The following is a 23,411-nucleotide window of genomic DNA, read 5'->3' on the forward strand; positions in this document are numbered from 1 at the left end:
GTTATCCTGGAGGTTATTCTTATGCATTACATAGATATTACATTTTTAGTTAAGGTGTAACAGAGAGGCTGGGGGGAAGTGCCTGAAAATGTAGAGCTGTGTTTCAGTAGCCATATTTCTTGATGATGATTGTATAATGATACAGTTTTGCAATGTGCCTATGTGATTGTGAAAACCTTGTTTCTGATGCTCCTTTTATCTATGGTATGGACAGATGAGTAAAACATATGGACTAAAAATAAATAAACAATAGGGGGAACAAATGCTAAATAAATTGAGTAGATTGAAATGCTAGTGATCAATGAAAGGGAGTGATAAGGGGTATAGAAAAAAATAAAGGAATAAGGGCTAAAATATATTGGGTAGATGGAAATACTAGCAATTAATGAGGGAGAGGTAAGGGCTATGGTATGTATGAGTTTTTTTCTTTTTTCTTTTTATTTCTTTTTCTGAATTGATGCAAATGTTCTAAGAAATGATCATGGTGATGAATATACAACTATGTGATGATATTGTGAATTATTGATTATATACCAAGAATGGAATGATCATACAGTAAGAATGTTTGTGTTTGTATGTTGTTATGTTTAAAAATAAAAGCCCTATATATTTCATTCAGATTTTCACATATATTTATATAAAATTCTCTTTTAACTTTTTTATATCTGGTCATTTGCTTTTCTCAGTTCTAATTTTAGTTATTTGTGTGTTCTCTTATTAATCAGGCCTGTCATTATTAAATGAAAAACAAAATAAAGACCATATTCAAAATGAAAAAGCAAATGGCAAACCAAGGAAATATTTGCAACATCTAGGAAGAGAAAAAGGTTAGCTTCTTTATTGTATATAGAGTTTTTCTAAATATGTAAGAAAATAAAAACATTCAAACAATATGGGTAAATAGATAGAAAGATACCTCATTTAAAAAAGAATCAAAGATAATAATAAACATATAAGAAGTATGCAACCTCATTTATAATGGTTGAAATGCAAATTAAAAAACATTGATGCATTTTTCCTTGTCTGGAAATTTGGTAAACTGTATACATAAATAACCTGCATGAGGAATGATGAAGCATGAGGCACAGTTAAGGGAAGAAGCAACTGTCTCATTTGAGGTGTGGGCAGAGGCACCTTTATCTGTGTTTCTTTGGTCTACCTAGGATTGGAATTAAGAGTTCAATATGAGGGCGGGCCACGGCGGCTCAGCAGGCGAGAATGCTCGCCGGCCATGACAGAGCACCCGGGTAAAAAAAAAAAAAAGAGTTCGATATGATTTAAGAGAGTCACAGGGGCAAAATCCAGCTCTGGGATCCAAAGAGAAAGTTTAAGAAGAAAGCACAGTGAGAATGGGTGTCCACACTGCAGGACAGGAGGGTGTATGTAATTCATAACCTTGAAGAGGCTGATCTCTCTGGGTTTCAGGATTCATCTGACCTAGGAACCCTTTGGGAATGATATGTTCCAGGAAGGCAAACCTAGTGCTTGAACCCTTAGAGTCTCAGTTCGAGCCATGGGTGTTGATAAGAATTAACAGGAGTGATGTTGGTTGGGGTTTAGCAAACTATGGCAATTAGCACTCTCTAACTGAAACTTGCATACGAGTAGCCTCTAGAATAGCCTCTTGACTCCTTTAGATCTCTTTTGGCCACTGATGTCTTATTTAATTACACTTCTTTCCCCCCATTTGGTCCGATGGGCATTGCTTAAAGATCCCTATAGATTGGGAGAAGAATCAAAGGAGTAGGAGGAGTTACAACAGAGAAAATAAGGTTTAACAAACAAGTATGACTGCTAAACCACTATATTAATATTCCTTCTAGCCTCCAGTGTTTTGGAGTAGCTAGAAGGAAAAATCTGAGATGATGGAAAGAAGAGAAGGACTGACCAGCAGCCAGATTGTCAAGCTAGAGAAGCTTCAGAGAAGTCCAAGGTCAGAGGAAGGTCATAAGCGAGTCTTCACAACTCCATGAAGAGCAAGGAGCCGGGTTTAAGGAGACCTTGATTTGATGATAGCAGGGTGAAACCCGCTTCTGGAATCATCCCCTGCAATCACTGTGAAATTTATATGTTGCCTTTTCCAAGGACATTAAAGAAAAACACACAAGACTGTAGGCAAGTTGAGCAGAGACCTGGTGGGAAGAGGCAGCCCAATTAATGGGGACAATCTCAGACCGTGAAAGGCCCCCAGTGAGAGCTGTGACAGGCACGGTACATCATGGGCAGCGTGGTTCCCGCACAGCATCGCCTGCTAAGTGGCGGCTTTGCTGATTTCAACTGAGCTAGTGGGGAACCAATCAGGAGTGAACCAAGGGCAGGAGCTGCCACATAAATCACTGCCTCAGTTGCCCCCAAAGGCAGGGGCTACGTCTTCCCAAGTTCAGCCTGGCGGGCAGGCAGTTGAGATTAAAATGTAAATGTTAATTTGTCAATTCGGCAGAAGTGACTGGACAGCAGCTAATCTCAGAAAGGCTGAGAGGATGCTCTCACTTCAGTTTAGCTCTTGATAGGAAGCATGTGACTTCTTTTTGCCCCAGGTCTATGCCCGTGTGTCTACGCCGGTGCAGGCATTGAACTGTGTGATGGATGAAGTTTCTCCTGGCTTTAGTATTTTGGGGCCAAAGATAAGCAAAGAGCAAGAACAGTGTTTCTTGCTTTCAAAACACTTGAAAAATGCTGAACCATCTTAATAATAAAGGAAATGCGTATGAAAGCAATAATGAGATATTTAAAAAAAACTATTCGGTTGACAAAGACTTAATAAAGAAATAGTATTACCTTTCTTTTGAATGGGGGAGGAGAAAAAAGGCTCTTCTCCGCTGTTGGCAGGCACATTATTTTCTATAGGGTGGTCTTAAAATGAGCACTGCCTTTGATTTAGCATTTCCACTAGAAGGAGTTGTGGAGAAATAACCAAGGACTCATATACAGTTATTCTGTATGTTGTATGGTGGAGGTCACATTTCACCAGTTTTCCATGTGAATGTCCCGTTGTTGCAGCACCATTTGTTGAATTTTTGTTTTGATTTTTGTTTGTTTTGTTTTGGGGGAAGTGCATGGACCTGGAATCGAACCCAGGTCTCCTGCATGGCAGGTGAGAATTCTACCACTGAACTGCCCTTTCACCCCCTCACATACAGTTTTAAGTACCTGGATTTTATTGCAATATAATTTAGACTATTGAAAAACCTGCTGCTGATCTTCCTTTGCCCAGGACATATCATGTACATGCAATGGTAGGATCAGGGGGTAGTCAATAAGGCCAGGCTGGATGTGGCTCCCACACATAGTCGACCTTCTAGGTGTCTCCCTGTTGCGCCCCTCCCCCTCCAGGCATGCAAAATCACCGTTTGAGAGGGTGATCATTCCATGTGAACAAATGAGATCCTGCTTGGGCCGGTGATCATGGTCCTCTCTGCTGAAAGACCACCAGTGGCTCCCCATGGGCTGCAGGACAACTGAAATATTCTATGGCTTGGTCACCAAACCCCTTTGCAATTGAGCCTCACTCCAGCCCCTGGAAGATACTCATTACTAGCTTCTCCTGGCCTGGTATAGCCTGCCTGTCCTTTCAATGCCCCCACACTCACTCTGACCTCTGGGCTCTCTATATTTTCCTACTCCTATCTGAATCCCACCCTTGTCCAATGGTGGCTTCCAAGAAGTGTTCTGTCATCACCTGTCCTCACTGTATACTACCTTCAGAGAATGCACCCTCTAGCAAATAAGTGTGTACTATATTCAGTTTTGTTTTAAACATGTCTACCTTTTCAATTATAAGATCCCAGTAACTGGTACTATGTCGTTTATTTGAAAGGCTGCATGATAAAGGATAAAGAATAAGATATGAAATCAGGCAATCTTAAGTTTAAATTCTGTGTGATTTCAGGTAAATTACTTAACCTCTCTGAGCTTTTGTTTCATCATTTATAAAATGGAGATCTAGCAGTTATTCATAGGGCTGCAGTGTGGTTAGCCACTTAACACAAAGCCTGCCCTCCAGCACATTCTTAGTAAGTGTTAGTTCCCTCCCTCTTACTTTACTTTGGAAGAGTTGGCTTAGCACATGGTAGCTTTAGATCAAATCTTGTGGCATGGCCAGTTCCACCAAGATCACTGGGACCAATAAGTGACCTATAGGGGAGGAGCGAAGCTGTCAGCTGCCCAGGGAAGACCCTGCACTGCGGTCTGACCCGCAGGTCTCTTACCTGATGATGGTCAGAGGAATGAAGTACACCAGGAAGGCCACGATGGTCATGTAAGGCGTCCAGTAGGAATCATCAGGCCACAGGGCCCAGCACTGCACTTCCCCATTGGAGAGCTTCCTTTTCCCAAATATGATCAGGGTGGGAATGGAGAATAGGAACGAGAGGCTCCAGGCAATCACGATGAGGACTTTGGCTTGCTTTTCTGCTCAAAGGAAAAAAGGATGCTTAGGCATGAGGAAACAGCCTGAGGGTGCAGACCTAGAGTCTAGTGTAGAAAAGGATCACCACACAAGAGTCACCCTGGACCTCTGACAGCCTCAGAGCCTCAGTTTCCTCATGTGTAAAATGGGGATGATAGCAGCTGCCTTATAATGCTGATATGAATATTAAAGAGGCAATGCTTGTCCAGACGCTAGCACATTGCCTGACATAAGATTGGTGTTACCCAATTTCTACTCTTTCTCCTTCCCTGATTTACGCACCTGACTGCTGAGTGTTGCTGCCTTCTTTTCTAAAGTATTGGGGAGCTCAATTTATCCCATTTGCATTTGATAGGCTGCTGTGCACAGGCTAAGCTGTTTCCCCCAACATTGCTCAATCTCTCTGGTTACCTCGCTGACTCCTCAAAAGCAGGGATAGGGCCTTTAGTCCATCTGGCATCTTTCCATTGTCCTAGAGCTTGGAAGCACTGGGAAGTATTCCAGGGCTGTTTGACAAATGTTAAGGAGACTAAAGAAAACAAGTGGGTCAAACTTACCTTCTTTTGTTTGAAGAAACAATTGAAGGGGAGGAAACTCCAGACAGGGGAAGAACATTGAACTTGGTTCTGAAAAATGGGGTTCAAATCAAGCCCCAAAGCCTGGCTGTGGCGACCCTGTGCACCAGATCTGGACCCTTTAAGAAGCAATACTATGACCTTAGGCAAACCCCATAGTCTCATCCTCAGTTATTCCTCTGGAAAGCGGAGTCAAAAAATAGACACGAGAGTGCTTTTGATGTGACAGATGCTGTCTGTGAAGCTGTTATGAAGCTCTTCATCTTAATTCTGTATGGAGCTGTGCTGTCCATGCTGGCTGGTCGGGCAGCCCTCCCTGTTCCAGAGACAGCAGACCCACCCTCACCCCCCCACAAACTTTCAAGTTGGAAAGCAGGTGTCTGTCTTTGGGTGGGGGAATGGAATTTAGAGTCAGGTAATGTAGAGACTTTAGGGTGCAGTCAAGGAACTATAAGGAGAAGTGAGAAAAATTCTAGAAGAAGGGAATCAGACTTGCAAATCTAGACTATGTGGGACAATTATATCTGGAGTTCTGTTCTTGCTGAGTTGTGCACACTGGCAAGAGGTATTAGAGGCATTTAGAAAATGGGTGTCACTGGCACAATGAATAAATAAGAATCTGTGTAATTACAATAGCAATTTTATTAGCTCCTTCCACTGTCTCTTTCCTTCTGTTCAGTGGTTCTTTCCCTACGTCCATTTTAAAAACTCAGGAAGCCCCTTGATGTCAATGATGATTCACAGGTGTAAAAAGTATTACAGCCACTCTAAGTGTAAACTCTGTGTCAATTTGTCAATGAAATGAACAATTTGTAATTAAAACCTCAGATAGTAATACAAACTCAAAATTCCCAAGATGATTTAGAGTTTAAACTTTTCTCCCCACTTGGACCTGTGTCCAGTAAGACCCTGGAGTCCAGGCAGAGGACCAGACCCTCTGCTTTATTTCTCACCTGGCATTTCCACTTTCCCCTCGGGTCTCTAACCAGTTTGGGGACACCTCTGGAGCTGGGGTGCAAGAGCATGGAGGGGAAAGGTTTCTTACTTGGTTAGTGCTGTCATAAGATGACTGCATTTTCTGGTTCTGGCTATTGTTTAAAGCCGATTCTTTATCTCCTGAGGAACTATCCTGGTTCTTTGGGTATTCCGCTGTGGCACCATTCTGGATGCCAATTGCTTGACTCAGCTGGCGTCTCTTGACTGGACGAAATCTCCCATTCCTCCCTGGTATACCTCCTGCCTCTTTCTCCTGACGCCTCTCACTCCTTCACAGAAACTGGGAAAGAATCCTTTTGAACATAACCCCAAGCCAACCACTCGATATTGGTTCTACATTAGCCCCCTGGGCTACCAGAGAACACTAAGCCAGTCTTCCACCCTTAAGCTTTCTCCAGTGTGAGTTAGTTGTTGATCTTCCATGTCCTCAAGTACAGGAAATGCACATCAAGCTGCTCACATGTTCCTGGTGACGCTTCCAAGGATGTCTTCGAAGACTTTGCCAAGCCAAGAAACACAAAGCAGGATGGGATTAAGAGAGGAGCTAGTGTGCCTGGAAGAGTTTCTTCTTGATGACAAGTCTTGAGACTTGGTGGGTTTCTACGGATCTTTGCAACATTAGAAATTGCTCCTGTGTGGCCTTGTTCTTTCATTGGTTAGAATTCTGATTTTATCTCACATCTGTAGATCCTAGAACCTGGACTTTTTGCAGTGCTTCATGACTCCCTGGGCTTCATTACGTTCCATTTGATGAGTAAACAATGCATTTACTTTTAAGAGGAATAGACATGGAAATAGTCGGATTAAAAGAAGCAGGTAGCTATGCCTTAGCTAAAAGTGTTTCCCTATTGTTACACCTGAGCACATGCTGGGAGTGACTTTACTCACAATGGTGCTGGGTGGTAGGCTCGCATGCGGTCAAGGTTGGAGTAACCCCAGTTAACTGAGCTGCCTGCTGTAAAGGGACTAAAGAGATGAAATGTAGCTTGGCCAATAGTGGGGGTCCTCTGTAGGGACCCATGTCTCCCACCTGCAGAAAATCATCTCCTTTCTTCTTTTGCTCTTGTTGAATACCACATTTCTCTGCTTTGCCTTCTGCCTTTTTACATAACATGCACATTAAAAAAAAAATCATGTTACCCGTGATGATTACAGAAATGTTAGGAAATACAAATAAACAAAAAGTAGGAAAAAACTCATAGTGCCACCGTGTAGAAACAGCCATGCATTTTGACATGCATTCATTTGTAATTTATATACAGATTACATATATAAAAATCACATCATAATACTGATGCTGCTTTGAGACCTAATTGTTTCTCTGAAAAAAAATTATGACCTTCTTTTCAAGCAAAGAAATCTACATCTTACAGAAGTGACCTTCAGATTTTTTCAGATGATGAGATATTTTCTTCAGATAAGCTTTTACGTTGAGCCCAATACAGCAACGGGCAGGAAGCTCAGGCAGCTCGGGCTGAAGGTGGGTGACAGCCGGTCCCCCCAGACCTGCCCGGAAGCAAAGACCCCTCAGGAGGCCAGTGAAATGCAATTTGCACAGCACTCATAAAATAATTTTTCAATGGTTACACAAAACTCCAATTTTATTAAAGCCTGATATTAAGTATTTAAATGGTTTCCAATTATTTTTTATTACAAATAATCCGTGTGCAGCTCTGTGGACTGCTGTGATTATTTTCTTTAGGATGAACTCCTGGTTGTGGAAGATTTAGAAGCTTTTAGCAATATTGTTACATTTCCCCTGAAAGTGTTGACAATTTACTGCTCGCACCAGGAGTAAACAGAAGTTCCCATTTCCTCATGCTCTTCCAATGCTGAGAGGCTTCCTCCTTTTGATCTCATTATATGATAGGTAAAATTTCCTATCCAGATGTTTGCACTTTGCATTATCTTCCTTAGTTCATGAAAATAATGTATATTTGTTTTGTACTTCTTTCGCTAGTAATCAAAATGAGCATTTCTCTATGTCCCCTGGTTCATTTGCATTTCTTTGTTTCTTAATAGATTGCTATATCCTTCACCAGATTCTTCAGTTGATCGTGTTCTTATATTCCTTTACCTGCCAGAGTTCTTTACTAGCAGGATATTAACCTTTTGCTTGCTATACAAATATTTTCTGTTCATCATTCTGTTTCTCCAATTTGTTTACAGTGTGTATTATTTGTATAAAGAAGTATTAAATTTTTATTTAATAAACACTATCTCCATTTCCTTTATTGTTTCTGTGTTTGGTGTTCTTCCTGGGAGGATCTTTCCTTCACCAACATTATATAAGTTTTACTTATCTGCTTTTTTAGTACTTTTAAATTTAAAGAGTTTGCTTTCTCCAGCCAACTGGAGTTTCTTTGGTAATTAGCTGTGACATGTTGTGATCTCATTTTTTGTTCCCACGATTAGACAGCTCTTCCAACACCATACACTGACTGATTCATATGTATTCGTTTGGTTCCAGGATACTAAAAAAAATTTTTTTTTGTTAGAGAAGTTATAGCTTTACAGAAAAATCATGCATAAAATACAAAGTTCCCATATTGTAATAAGTCCCTATTATTAACCCCTTGCATTAGTGTGGTACATTTACAAGCCACGGTATCATATTGTTTCATTAACAAAGTTTGATATTATGTTTACAAATCTGATTCTGCATATCTCATTTCACTATTAGTCATTATGATCCTAATAAGGCTCGCATTTTTCTTTTCCTATAGAATTGTAAAACCACCAACTTCTCTGCAGCTGCTGGCTAGGGAAACTACCATTTTAGTAAAAAGCAGTAGAAAATGCACAAAAAATGTATAAAGCCCAGACTCCCTTTCCCCCCTCCTTCCCCTTGGTTTAATTCCCATTGCCTTGTGCTTGCTCAGCCATAGTTGAATCCTGCTGGCGTCTGCCTGCTCCTTTGCTCACCACGAAAAAGCTCAGCTACTCAGGGAAAACCTCCTTCCTCTCCTGCCTTCTCTTAACTCAGCCACTCAACCACCAACCCTGCCCTTCACTGATGCAGTTAAATTCTGATGAGCTTGTCTCAAGCCCTGCTTTCACCTGCCACCCTCACCCTATAAGCTTGGAGGATCTTCCCATTTCCTACAAGGTCACTCAGGTTTCTCAGGGGCTGAATTATAAACTGACAAGTGGCATTGGTGTTAAGTATGCAACCTCTTGTGCTGGGAATTCCTTGAAGTTTCTTGTATTCAGATGGCTCTTTCCTTGGCTCCCATCCCAGATGCAGGGTTCCACTATTTTTACATTTCTTCAGTGACTTTCGTTGGGATTGGCCAGAGGAAGGAAGGATGGCTAATGTTTGTTTCCAAGCTATCATAGCATATTTAGCCATTCCTCCAGTGAGGAGACATTGAGGTTAGCTTTGAAGCTATTGGAGACGGCTGTTTTCCTAGCATCCCACACTGGGCTCCTGCTAATTTTGTAGTGAAGAAATAAATTGCTTTGCACCTTTAAATGAGCACTATCACATTCATTGTTGCTATTCAGTGGTTTAGAGCACTGTTCACTATATTGTACAGTATTTCCCAGAACCAGTAATATTTTCCATGAGCAAGCAGGTTATTGTTTACCTAATGAATAGCGAGAAACACGTAACTAGCCATATTGGCCACTTTGCTATCGCTCCCCAAACCCTCAACTCTGGCGAGCGTCCTGGGACGTCCCTCCTGCATTTTTTTTTTTTTTTTACACTTCATTTCCCTTCACTTCTATTTCCTAACTTTAAAATACTCTGGTGTAGGTGTCTTTTTGTACTTGGCATTAAATTTCTCTTGGAGTCTTGAAGTGCACCACACCTTTGAGTATATCATCAAATGCCTTTCCATCCCCTTCCTCTTCCTGTATCATGATCACTAGGGCATCACGGTGCCCAAAAAGCTTGGTGTGGATCACACACCTTCACACGATGCACGCGTATACACGCATGCATGCATACAAACTAAACTAAGTTGAATAAACAGGTGCAAATTCTATTTTAAAAATTAATGTTAACTGCACTCAATGCATAGATACGTCCTTCATATAAAAATGCCACCTTGCATGTAATTCCTGTGTGGTTACTCCTAGTAATCCTGGTTGGTGCATCTTTGGTGGCTAGAAGCTGTGTGTGCCCCGGGAAAGCATGCTCTCAAACGTCATCCATTCCTGTGGGTATGAATCTATTGTAAGTAGGACCTTGGGATGAGGCTACTTCAGTTAAGGAGTAACCCAAATAAACTAGGATGGGTCTTAATCTTATTATTGGAGTCTTTTATGAATTCAGAATGGAATTCAGACAGACCAAGGAAGCCATTGGAAGTACGAAGCTGAAATTCAGCAGAATTCAGTAGAGAAGGCAGGGGGGAGAGGCCTTCATGTGCCCTGCGGTGTGAGAGGAAACAAGGACCAGGATCTCTGGCAGCCAGCCTCAGAACCCACAGTCTTCAGGGAGAAAGCCTCGCCTTGCTGATGCCTTGACTTGGGCTTTTGGTTAGTGTCAAAGCCATAAGCAAATAAATTTCCATTGTTTAACCCCACCCATTTCATGGTATTTGCTTAAGCAGCCCAGGAAAACTAAAACAGCGCCCTTGCAGGCAGTGGCTATTACTCTGGCAACCCTCTTTTTCTCCCATTCTCTCCTTCTGCTCTTCTCTTTTTTACTCTGTTCACAATACCTAGCGCTGTTTCATTTTAGCCTAGCATTAAGGTGAACATACTGCACGGATGCTTTTTTTATCACTTGAAATGAGACAGATATTTTCACGTCAATGCACCTTACTATCCATGTTTTTAACACCTCCACACTGAGAGGCAGGATACGTACTGGTAGAGGGCACGGGGCTTGAGCCAGACTGACTGGATTCAAATAGTGGCACTGTATTTACCAGCTGTTTGAACTTGGACAAGTTACTTAAATGCCCTGGGCTACAACTGCCTTGTTGGTAAATTGCAGATAATAATAAAGCCTACAAGTATTTGATGTATGTTAAATATGTAGCATCACCTATGGCCCATTATATGTACTCAATAAATATAAGTTACTGAAACTTCTATCATAGGATAGTTAGCCATTCCTCCAATGAGGAGACATTGAGGTTAGCTTTGAAGTTTTGTTATTCTAAGCAAAGCACATATACAATACATGTGCATAATGCCTCTTTTGCAGGCTTGGGTCAAAGGGCTATGTATTTTAATAGCTATTGCTAACTTGCCCTTCAAAGTATCTGTACCAAATTATATCCTTTTGGATAATAACCAAAATAGCCATGTCTCCCCCACCTTTTTGCAGCTCCCTGTGGCATTTATTCTAAAATCTTCTGCTTGCTCATTGGTCTACTTCCTTAGGTGTAAGTTCTGCAGACAGTATTTTGGATTTATCATCTATTTTCAACAGTTTGGCTTTTATTACTTTTTTATGGTATTTGATTGCACCTGACCGTTGTAGTCAAGATTTCCTGTTAGACTTCATTTTCTCTGTCTTCCAAGCCTGCTTGAGGGAGGGTAGTACAGATCTTCAACCTCTGGATTCTAGTGAGCTGTCAGGGGCACGGGGAGAGCGGGCTCTGCCTGTGGGCAGAGGAGCACAGAAGCCAGTCCTCGAGTAGGTACCCACCATTCCTCTAAGGAATGACTGTTTCCCAGAACGCCACTCTGTCTCTTTAAACTCAGGGTCCCCACTAACTCCCTCTACTTGGAAGCAGTCACCCTCATCATGCACTCATCCCTACTACTCCTCTGGGCTGGAGGAGGGCAACAGGAAAGGAGATGCACTGTGAATATCTCTCTTTGTTGCCCTCCAGGAGTCCCCATCAGTTGCTTGGACCCTCTGACTTTCTCCTTGTCTGCTCAGCAAGTGCTCTTAATACTTCTCCCACATTGTTGCTGTATCTTCTCTGGGTATAAGGGCTGTGTGGTTTCAGCCTTCTCTCTGACCCATGTGCCTCCTGCTTTTAGGGATTCCTCACCATTTCTAGATCAAGGAGAGTTTCCCTTCTTGTTTTCTGGAAAGTCTGAATGTTAATTTAAAAATTATTGTAGTTGAGAGCAGTCCTAGTGTGGCCTACCACCTTTCCCTGGGACCTACAAATGCATCTTGTACTCAGGGCCACATTTGCCAGGCTGGCAGGTAACACAAATCCCCAGTAGATAAGGGAACTGCTGGTACATTTTGTCTCCCATTGTCCCCGGCATATGTAAACATCTACTGGAGTCAGTCTGGCTCTGGGTTTGTTCCATGACATCCAGCTCACACCCTAGTGGTATATCTGTCGCTGATGAGAAGGGAGTGGGGCTACTCTATGTGGCAGCACACAAACACAAGAAAGCAGTGCTGTGTGCAGAGCATCTCCCTGCATAGGTCACGGATTGAGACCCTCTGGCTATGGGAATAGATGCCACCGGTGAAAGTGACTTTGTTCTGTTTCTATGTAAGTAGAATATCTTTCCATCAGAGCCTATGTGAGTTGTATTTTTGCTGGTGACTCCAGAACCAGTATTGGAATGAGTTGACATCTCTTTAGGTGTCCCCTCTGAACAATAATTACTTTCTATCATTGCTAAGGTTGGGGGTAAGATGATCCAGGACTTTATTTCTGGAACATAAGCACTTTGACATTGGAGCATTTATTTCTTTGAGCAGGTGTATATGTCAACACTATTTTGAAGGAAAAATGAGGTAACCTTAGTGTCAAGGTGGAGGGCGACAAGTGGGTCCAACAGACCATCTTCCTTGATGGGTCTGGGCCATTCACGGGCACCACCAGCATTTTTCAAGGGACCGAAGCTTTCTTTTCTGTATCTTTTTGTACAATCAGATCCATGATGAGGTGTGGTGGGTGAATTATGTATCCCAATTTAGACTGTGGGTGTGAACACAGTCTATCCATTGCAAATAGCACCTCTTGAAGATGTTATTTCAGCTCATGGGTGACCCAACTGAATAAGCCTGGGTCTTAATCTGGGTTACTGGAGTCCTTTATAAGCAGAAGAAATTCAGATACAGAGAAGAAAAGCCAGAGAAGGAGCTAGAAGCCAGAAATTAACTGAACCCAGGGAAAAAAGGACAAGACATCACCAGAAGATAGGAAAGCCCAGGAATTGCTGGCTAGCTTGAACACTGGTGATGCCAGGTAGAAGTAAGCCTTTTACACAAAGTCAGTAAATTCCTGGTGTTAAGCCAGCCTATTATGTGGTATTGTCATAGCAGCTGGGAAACTAAGACAAGAGGGGAAGGGGGAGATAGAAGAGGAAGATGAGAGGGGGAGGAGGAAAAGGGGAATGGAGGAGGAAGGTAACCATTTTTAAGAGTATAATATTGTTGAAAACAATATCACTGTTGCCCAAAGAAATTCCTGAGAAAAGAGCCCTCCAGTAAGCCAGCTCACCTCCTTGCAGGAACTTCATAGGGTAGACAATGGCATGGTATCTGTCTATGCTGAGGGACACCAGGACATAGGTGGAGGCGTAGAGCAGCACAACCTGGAGACAGAGGGGAGAGGAGGGTGGTGATTCACAGAAGAAACAATGCACATAATGGACAGAAAAGCATTCTGTGATATTTAGAAATCTGGGTCCTACGTCAAGGGAGGGATGGGGTTGGGTTAGGTCAACTAAGAACTTCCTCCTGGTGCCAGGAAGCAGATCTCTGTTCTGGGTGCTGGCATCTGCATAGTAGCTGTGCTAGGTGAGCATGCTTCCTGCTCACGCTTGCTCACTCATTCACTGGGCTTCTTCGAACCTCCCTATTTTCAGGAGCAGTTCCTCTGGACATTTGCATGGTATTATGCAAATCAACTATTTATAGTTGAATTTTAAAACTAAGTTAATTTTCTTTGCTATAGTTGACTTCTAGAATAATTAGAATCAAAATTTCATTTGCCTTTTATCTGTGTGAGTTGTTGCAAGACAATAGATGGGTTCCAGAATTTCTAAAGGAGCCCATGTGTTTTTGGCCATTTGCAATCGTTTGCACTGCGGTCATCAGGTCTTCCCTCCCTCAGTTCCTCGGCTGAGCCTTTCCCTAGGTTCAGTAGCTGGGTTTCTTCTTCCTCCTACCCACTCTCTCTATCAACCTTACCCATGTCCCTTAATTAGCCTACATACAGATTATTTGCATACCTGGCAGAGAAGAACACTGGAACCTAAGAGGTTAACATCTCTTATGTGAAGAACGTATCAAAATGGAATTGAATGAACAATTTCTGAAAGGATGATCAAAGTGCAAATTTTCCAGGCAACTTGGAGACTCATTTTGATCAAGAGCTCAGCTATTAACCTTAGGGTCAAATCCAGGGGGTGTGGGAGAGTAACTAGAAGATGGGAGACTTAGTGTAAGACTCTGAGTTCTTTCAAGAAGAAATAGAACTAACCTGACTGGCAAAACAAAACAAAACAGAATAAATAAAACCTTTGTTCTGAATATGTATCTTTTTGTTTGGTCCCTGGCTTGGACCAATAACCATCAACCATTTTGTTGTTTTTTTTACTCATTTTTTATCTCTTTAACACCCCCACAAGGCTTCTGCAGCACTATGTGGAAGCTGCTACAGAAATGGGGTTCTGAGGACTGCTGGGAGATTATACTGAGGTATAAAGGAAGAAATGCCTTTCTCGATGAAAAAAAGTAATAAGTGGAGAGAGAACAATGGGTTGGGCAAATTTAAGAAAGGAATCAAACAATTGCCTTAGAGAAAAATGGGTGTCCCATACATGACTCATGAATTCAGGATAATTGAGCCTGGCCACACACAGCTCAGCTCCAAGCAGGATGGGAAAGAGAGCTTCCACTGCAGAACCCCAGGGTGGAAAGTCATGGTGAAAAGGTCACAAAGTGAGGTGGGTGGTGCAGGCTCAGATCCAGAGCAGGAGGTGGAGGGGCAGGAAAGAGTGGTCCAGGGAGCAAGCAGCATCAAAGAAGAGATCTACTGTGAGATTTAATCAGTAAGAATACCTCAATTTCAGGGATTAAGCCTTTTTAAATGTTTAGGCAGAGTTAAAAATATATTAAAGGTTACCTAAAAGCCATGCATCTCAAAATTGTCTTTCCATTTCTCTACAATAATAAATGCCAGAAAACAGCACAACAACATGTTCAGAGCTTTGAAAGAAAAATTATGATCCAAGAATTTCATAAACATCATTACTGTGCCAAGGCGCAGAATAATTTTCTTAGATATGTAAGAAGAAAGAAAATACAACATCACATACTTTTCCTGAAAATCTTCCTTAAGGAATGCTTTAGCTGATTGAGAATTATTTTAAAATTAAGCACTCAAGAAGAGGGAAAGGTATAGAATAATAGCAGTTATGATAATTGGTGAAGTCAGAAAAATATGGGTTGTTTACAAAGTAATTATGAATATAGTTATGGAACATTTAAGGGAAAAAATCTAGGCAGTTGAGTGAGGGAAGAGAGTGAAAGGAAAGAGATTGTGTGAAACTTCCCATTTTATACCTGTCTTTCATTTCTTTCCTTTGATTTTGTTATGTTGAATTAAAAAATTAAAGATAAGCTATGATAGAATAAAATAAAAATTGAGAAAAATTAATGTATTAGCTTTCTATGGCCACTGGAACAAATTACTGCAAACTTGGTGGCTTTAAACAGCAGAAACTTCTTCTCCCACATCTCTGGAGGCCAGAAATCCTATACCAATTGATCTGGGCCAAAGTCAAGACATTGGTAGTGCTGGGTTCCCTCTGGAGGTTCCTGGGGAGAAGCCACTCCTTGACTTCTTCCACTTCTGGTGGCTGCCGACATTCCTTGTCTTGTGGCTGCATCACTCCAGTTTCTGCCTCTGTGCTCACATGGCTTCTTCCGTGTGTGTGCACATTGCCCTCTGCCTCCCTTTGATAAGGACACATGTGACTGTGTTCAAGGTCTACCTGGATAATCTAGTCCAACTTTGTAACATAGGAATATTCTACGTTATTTAAAAATATCCAGAGAACACTTACACACTGGTCATATACTGAACAACCAAGAAAAAAATATTCAATAAATTCCAAAAAGTAAGCTTATGCAAATCATATATTGAAACCTACAAGCAATAAAAGCTGAAATTAGTAATATGCTTTAAAAAATACTTGGGAATTTAAACACCCTCATAATTTACTCAAGTCAAAAAGGAAATCAAAGTACAATTATAGTCAATTCATAAATATCAACAATGAAAACTCTACACGTCAATAGCATATGGGAAGCCATTTGGTGAGCAGATGGCATCTTGAGGACATATGTTTGCATTCTCACTATCCCACCCTCAATTCTGATGAAAATGACCTGAGAAGTAGGAAACAAAAAAAATCTATAACCAAGAAATGAGACTTAAATATAGGAAACAGAGAATTTTTACTTAGAAAAATTTCAAGTTGAATTCATCTAAAGAAAGGCCTCTGGACTGAGATTTTTTAAAAATATACATATATTTATATATTTTTTGAAATATATATAGTTTTGAAATATATATTTATATATATATTGTTTTTTTTAGAACGGTTTAGATTTGCAGAAAAATTGAGCAGAGAGTACAAAAGTTCCCATATTGCCCCTCCCCATTTTCTCTATTAGCATTTTGCACTAATGCGGTACATTTGTTACAATTCATGAACCAATACTGATACATCATTATTTTAAAAAGTCCATAGTCTACAGTAAGTTTCACTCTTTGTGTTGTAAATTTCTATGGTTTTTTTGTTTTTGACATGGGCAGGCACTGGGAATCGAACCCGGGTCTCCGGCATGGCAGGTGAGAACTCTGCCTGCTGAGCCACCGTGGCCCACCCTCTATGGATTTTGATAAATGCATGTCATGGATGCACTATTATAAAATCACACAGAAGAGTTTCCCTGTCCTAAAAATCTCACGTGCTTCATCCGATGATTTACATCCCCCCAAAACTCCTGGCAACCACTGATATATATATATTTTTTTAACATTTTTTTTTTATTAAAAATGGAAAAAAAGAAATTAACCCAACATTTAGAAATCATACCATTCTACATATGCAATCAGTAATTCTTAACATCATCACATAGATGCATGATCATCGTTTCTTAGTACATTTGCATCAGTTTAGAAGAACTAGCATCACAACTGAAAAAGATATAGAATGTTAATATAGAGAAAAAAATAAAAGTAATAATAGTAAAAACAAAACAAAACAAAACAAAACAAAAACCTATAGCTCGGATACAGCTTCATTCAGTGTTTTAACATGATTACTTTACAATTAGGTATTATTGTGCTGTCCATTTTTGAGTTTTTGTATCTAGTCCTGTTGCGCAGTCTGTATCCCATCAGCTCCAATTACCCGTTATCTTACCCTGTTTCTAACTCCTGCTGAACTCTGTTACCAATGACATATTCCAAGTATATTCTCGAATGTCGATTCACATCATTGGGACCATACAGTATTTGTCTTTTAGTTTTTGGCTAGACTCACTCAGCATAATGTTCTCTAGGTTCATCCATGTTATTACATGCTTCATAAGTTTATCCTGTCTTAAAGCTGCATAATATTCCATTGTGTGTATATACCACAGTTTGTTTAGCCACTCGTCTGTTGATGGACATTTTGGCTGTTTCCATCTCTTTGCTATTGTAAATAATGCTGCTATAAACATTGGTGTGCAAATGTCCGTTTGAGTTTTTGCCCTTAATTCCTTTGAGTAGATTACCAGCAATGGTATTGCTGGGTCGTATGGCAATTCTATATTCAGCTTTTTGAGGAACCGCCAAACTGCCTTCCACAGTGGTTGCACCATTTGATATTCCCACCAACAGTGGATAAGTGTGCCTCTTTCTCTGCATCCTCTCCAGCACTTGTCATTTTCTGTTTTGTTGATAATGGCCATTCTGGTGGGTGTGAGATGATATCTCATTGTGGTTTTGATTTGCATTTCTCTAATGGCCAGGGACATTGAGCATCTCTTCATGTGCCTTTTGGCCATTTGTATTTCCTCCTCTGAGAGGTGTCTATTCAAGTCTTTTTCCCATTTTGTAATTGGGTTGGCTGTCTTTTTGTTGTTGAGTTGAACAATCTCTTTATAAATTATGGATACTAGACCTTTATCTGATATGTCATTTCCAAATATTGTTTCCCATTGTGTAGGCTGTCTTTCTACTTTCTTGATGAAGTTCTTTGATGCACAAAAGTGTTTAATTTTGAGGAGTTCCCATTTATTTATTTCCTTCTTCAGTGCTCTTACTTTAGGTTTAAGGTCCATAAAACTGCCTCCAATTGTAAGATTCATAAGATATCTCCCTACATTTTCCTCTAACTGTTTTATGGTCTTAGACCTAACGTTTAGATCTTTGATCCATTTTGAGTTAACTTTTGTGTAGGGTGTGAGATATGGGTCCTCTTTCATTCTTTTGCATATGGATATCCAGTTCTCTAGGCACCATTTATTGAAGAGACTATTCAGTCGCAGGTGAGTTGGCTTGACTGCCTTATCAAAGATCAAATGTCCATAGATGAGAGGGTCTATATCTGAGCACTCTATTCGATTCCATTGGTCGATATATCTATCTTTATGCCAATACCATGCTGTTTTGACTACTGTGGCTTCATAATATGCCTTAAAGTCAGGCAGCGCGAGACCTCCAGCTTCGTTTTTTTTCCTCAAGATGTTTTTAGCAATTTGGGGCACCCTGCCCTTTCAGATAAATTTGCTTATTGGTTTTTCTATTTCTGAAAAATCAGTTGTTGGGATTTTGATTGGTATTGCATTGACATCTTAACTATATTCAGTCTTCCAATCCATGAACACGGTATGCCCTTCCATCTATTTAGGTCTTCTGTGATTTCTTTTAGCAGTTTTTTGTAGTTTTCTTTATATAGGTTTTTGTCTTTTTAGTTAAATTTATTCCTAGGTATTTCATTCTTTTAGTTGCAATTGTAATTGGGATTCATTTCTTGATTTCCCCCTCAGCTTGTTCAGTACTAGTGTATAGAAATGCTACAGATTTTTGAATGTTGATCTTGTAACCTGCTACTTTGCTGTACTCATTTATTAGCTCTAGTAGTTTTGTTGTGGATTTTTCCGGGTTTTCGACATATAGTATCATATCGTCTGCAAACAGTGATAGTTTTACTTCTTCCTTTCCAATTTTGATGCCTTGTATTTCTTTTTCTTGTCTAATTGCTCTGGCTAGAACCTCCAACACAATGTTGAATAATAGTGGTGATAGTGGACATCCTTGTCTTGTTCCTGATCTTAGGGGGAAAGTTTTCAATTTTTCCCCATTGAGGATGATATTAGCTGTGGGTTTTTCATATATTCCCTCTATCATTTTAAGGAAGTTCCCTTTTATTCCTATCTTTTGAAGTGTTTTCAACAGGAAAGGATGTTGAATCTTGTCAAATGCCTTCTCTGCATCAATTGAGATGATCATGTGATTTTTCTGCTTTGATTTGTTGATATGGTGTATTACATTAATTGATTTTCTTATGTTGAACCATCCTTGCATACCTGGGATGAATCCTACTTGGTCATGATGTATAATTCTTTTAATGTGTTGTTGGATATGATTTGCTAGAATTTTATTGAGGATTTTTGCATCTATATTCATTAGAGAGATTGGCCTGTAGTTTTCTTTTTTTGAAATATCTTTGCCTGGTTTTGGTATGGGGGTGATGTTGGCTTCATAGAATGAATTAGGTAGTTTTCCCTCCACTTAGATTTTTTTGAAGAGTTTGAGGAGAGTTGGTACAATTCTTTCTGGAATGTTTGATAGAATTCACATGTGAAGCCGTCTGGTCCTGCACTTTTCTTTTTAGGAAGCTTTTGAATGACTAATTCAATTTCTTTACTTGTGATTGGTTTGTTGAGGTCATCTATTTCTTCTTGAATCAAAGTTGGTTGTTCACGTCTTTCCAGGAACCCGTCCATTTCATCTAAATTGTTGTATTTATTAGCGTAAAGTTGTTCATAGTATCCTGTTATTACCTCTTTTATTTCTGTGAGGTCAGTAGTTATGTCTCCTCTTCCATTTCTGATCTTATTTATTTGCATCCTCTCTATTCTTCTTTTTGTCAATCTTGCTAAGGGCCCATCAATCTTATTGATTTTCTCATAGAACCAACTTCTGGCCTTATTGATTTTCTCTATTGTTTTCATGTTTTCAATTTCATTTATTTCTGCTCTAATCTTTGTTATTTCTTTCCTTTTGCTTGCTTTGGGATTAGTTTGCTGTTGTTTCTCCAGTTCTTCCAAGTGGACAGTTAATTCCTGCATTTTTGCCTTTTCTTCTTTTCTGATAAAGGCATTTAGGGCAATAAATTTCCCTCTTAGCACTGCCTTTGCTGCGTCCCATAAGTTTTGATATATTGTGTTTTCATTTTCATTTGCCTCGAGGTATTTGCTAATTTCTCTAGCAATTTCTTCTTTGACCCACTCGTTGTTTAAGAGTGTGTTGTTGAGCCTCCACGTATTTGTGAATTTTCTGGCACTCTGCCTATTATTGATTTCCAACTTCATTCCTTTATGATCCGAGAAAGTGTTGTGCATGATTTCAATCTTTTTAAGTTTGTTAAGACTTGCTTTGTGACCCAGCATATGGTCTATCTTTGAGAATGATCCATGAGCACTTGAGAAAAAGGTGTATCCTGCTGTTGTGGGATGTAATGTCCTATAAATGTCTGTTAAGTCTAGCTCATTTAAAGTAATATTCAGATTCTCTATTTCTTTATTGATCCTCTGTCTAGATGTTCTGTCCATTGATAAGAGTGGTGAATCGAAGTCTCCAACTATTATGGTATATGAGTCTATTTCCCTTTTCAGTGTTTGCAGTGTATTCCTCACGTATTTTGGGGCATTCTGGTTTGGTGCATAAATATTTATGATTGTTATGTCTTCTTGTTTAATTGTTCCTTTTATTAGTATATAGTGTCCTTCTTTGTCTCTTTTAACTGTTTTACATTTGAAGTCTAATTTGTTGGATATTAGTATAGCTACTCCTGCTCTTTTCTGGTTGTTATTTGCATGAAATATCTTTTCCCAACCTTTCACTTTCAACCTATGTTTATCTTTGGGTCTAAGATGTGTTTCCTGTAGACAGCATATAGAAGGATCCTGTTTTTTAATCCATTCTGCCAATCTATGTCTTTTGATTGGGGAATTCAGTCCATTAACATTTAGTGTTATTACTGTTTGGATAATATTTTCCTCTAACATTTTGCCTTTTGTATTACATATATCATATCTGATTTTCCTTCTTTCTACACTCTTCTCCATACCTCTCTCTTCTGTCTTTTTGTATCTGACTCTAGTGCTCCCTTTAGTATTTCTTGCAGAGCTGGTCTCTTGGTCACAAATTCTCTCAGTGACTTTTTCTCTGAAAATGTTTTAATTTCTCCCTCATTTTTGAAGGATAATTTTGCTGGATATAGGAGTCTTGGTTGGCAGTTTTTCTCTTTTAGTAATTTAAATATATCATCCTACTGTCTTCTAGCTTCCATGGTTTCTGCTGAGAAATCTACACATAGTCTTATTGGGTTTCCCTTGTATGTGATGGATTGTTTTTCTCTTGCTGCTTTCAAGATCCTCTCTTTCTCTTTGACCTCTGATATTTTAACTAGTAAGTGTCTTGGAGAACGCGTATTTGGGTCTAATCTCTTTGGGGTGCACTGCACTTCTTGGATCTGTAATTTTAGGTCTTTCATAAGAGTTGGGAAATTTTCAGTGATAATTTCTTCCATTAGTTTTTCTCCTCCTTTTCCCTTCTCTTCTCCTTCTGGGACACCCACAACATGTATATTTTTTGCGGTTCATATTGTCTTTGAGTTCCCTGATACCCTGTTCACTTTTTCCATTCTTTTCCGGATAGTTTCTGTTTCTTTTTGGAATTCAGATGTTCCATCCTCCAAATCGCTAATTCTATCTTCTGTCTCTTTAAATCTATCATTGTAGGTATCCATTGTTTTTTCCATCTTTTCTACTTTATCCTTCACTTCCATAAGTTTTGTGATTTGTTTTTTCAGCTTTTCTATTTCCTCTTTTTGTTCAGCCCATGTCTTCTTCATGTCCTCCCTCAATTTATCGATTTCATTTTTGAAGAGGTTTTCCATTTCTGTTCGTATATTCAGCATTAGTTGTCTCAGCTCCTGTATCTCATTTGAACTACTGGTTTGTTCCTTTGACTGGGCCATATTCTCAATCTTCTGAGCGTGATCTGTTATCTTCTGCTGGCGTCTGGGCATTTAGTCAGATTTCCCTGGGTGTCGGACCCAACAAGGTTGTAAGATTTTTCTGTGAAATCTCTGGGTTCTGTTTTTCTTATCCTGCCCAGCAGGTGGCGCTTGTGGCACACGTTTGTCTCACGTGTTTGGAAGGGACTCCCCGGTCACCGTTCTCTGCGGCCTGGGGATTTCCGATCCAATTCTCTCAGTTGGTTCGGGGGGCTGCGCATGGTGGTGGCGTCAGCTGCCGCAGCTTGAGGGGACCCTGTGGCTCCTTTATTAATTCCCCTATTGGTGTTTGGTTGGACCCAGTCCCTGCCACTGTCGGAAATTCCCTTCTCTCCCTGGAGGGGTGTCAGTCGCTGGCCACAGCGGGCCTGGGGAATTCGCCACTGGACAAGGAAGCTGCCCGCGGGGGAGGGCCACTGTGGCTTGGGTAGACCTCTGATCCGAGACTCGTAGCTGGTCAAGAAGCCGCCCGCAAAAGAGGGGCGCCGGCTGCCGCAGCTTGGGAAACTTGCCTCTCCGAGACTCTCAGCCGGTCCGGGAAGGAGGGAGGGAGGAGCTCCGGTCGCCACAGTTGCCGCTGCTCGAGAAATCGCGCGCCGCTCGGTCATCTCACTGCAGCCGAGTCTCGCAGTCAGACTAGCCAGTCCAGACTGGAGTACGCTGTGTGTCCATTCCCTGCCGTGGCCCCGGGAGCTGTTCTGTACTGTTTCTGTTCACCTAGTAGTTGCTCTGGAGGAGGAACTAAGACGCACGTACCTTACTAAGCCACCATCTTGGCCTTGCCTCCACTGATATTTTTACTGTCTCTATAGTTTTACCCTTTCGGGACTATAATAGTTAGAACTATAAAGTGTGTGGCAGTTTCAGACTGGTTCTCTCACTTAGAATTATGCATTTAAAGCTTTTCCATAGTCTATCATGACTTCATAGCCCATTTCACTTTATTGTTGAGTAATATTCGATTGTATTAATGCATGCACTAGTTTATCTATTTCCCTTTTGAGGGACATCTTGGTTGCTTCCAGTTTTGGCAATCATGATTAAAGTGCCTACAAACATTCATGTGCAGCTTTTTGTGTGGACATGAGTTTTCAACTCAACCCAGGAGCATGACTGCTGGGTTGTATGGTAGGACTCTATTTAACTTCGTAAAAAACTGCTGAACTCTCTCCTAAAGTGGCTGTACCATTTTGTATTCCCACCAACAATGAATGAGAGTTCCTGTTGTTCCACATCCTCAC

The 23,411-nt window shown here is 40.5% G+C and overlaps 1 protein-coding gene across 2 annotated transcripts in view; it reads right to left on the bottom strand.

The window, feature by feature from the left end:
• Positions 1-23,411, bottom strand: part of NPSR1 (neuropeptide S receptor 1) — a 161,723-nt gene that overhangs the window by 38,298 nt on the left and 100,014 nt on the right. The window contains exons 4-5 of one of the 2 annotated variants that reach the window (XM_077162750.1): positions 13,362-13,455; positions 4,209-4,410 (exon numbers count right to left, since the gene is read on the bottom strand). In XM_077162750.1, the coding sequence (XP_077018865.1) occupies positions 4,209-4,410; positions 13,362-13,455 (296 nt within the window). The remainder of the gene's footprint in view (positions 1-4,208; positions 4,411-13,361; positions 13,456-23,411) is intronic. The other variant, XM_077162759.1, reaches the window with a different exon arrangement.

Source organism: Tamandua tetradactyla, chromosome 1 (genome assembly GCF_023851605.1).
Source record: "Tamandua tetradactyla isolate mTamTet1 chromosome 1, mTamTet1.pri, whole genome shotgun sequence".
Taxonomy (NCBI): domain Eukaryota; kingdom Metazoa; phylum Chordata; class Mammalia; order Pilosa; family Myrmecophagidae; genus Tamandua; species Tamandua tetradactyla.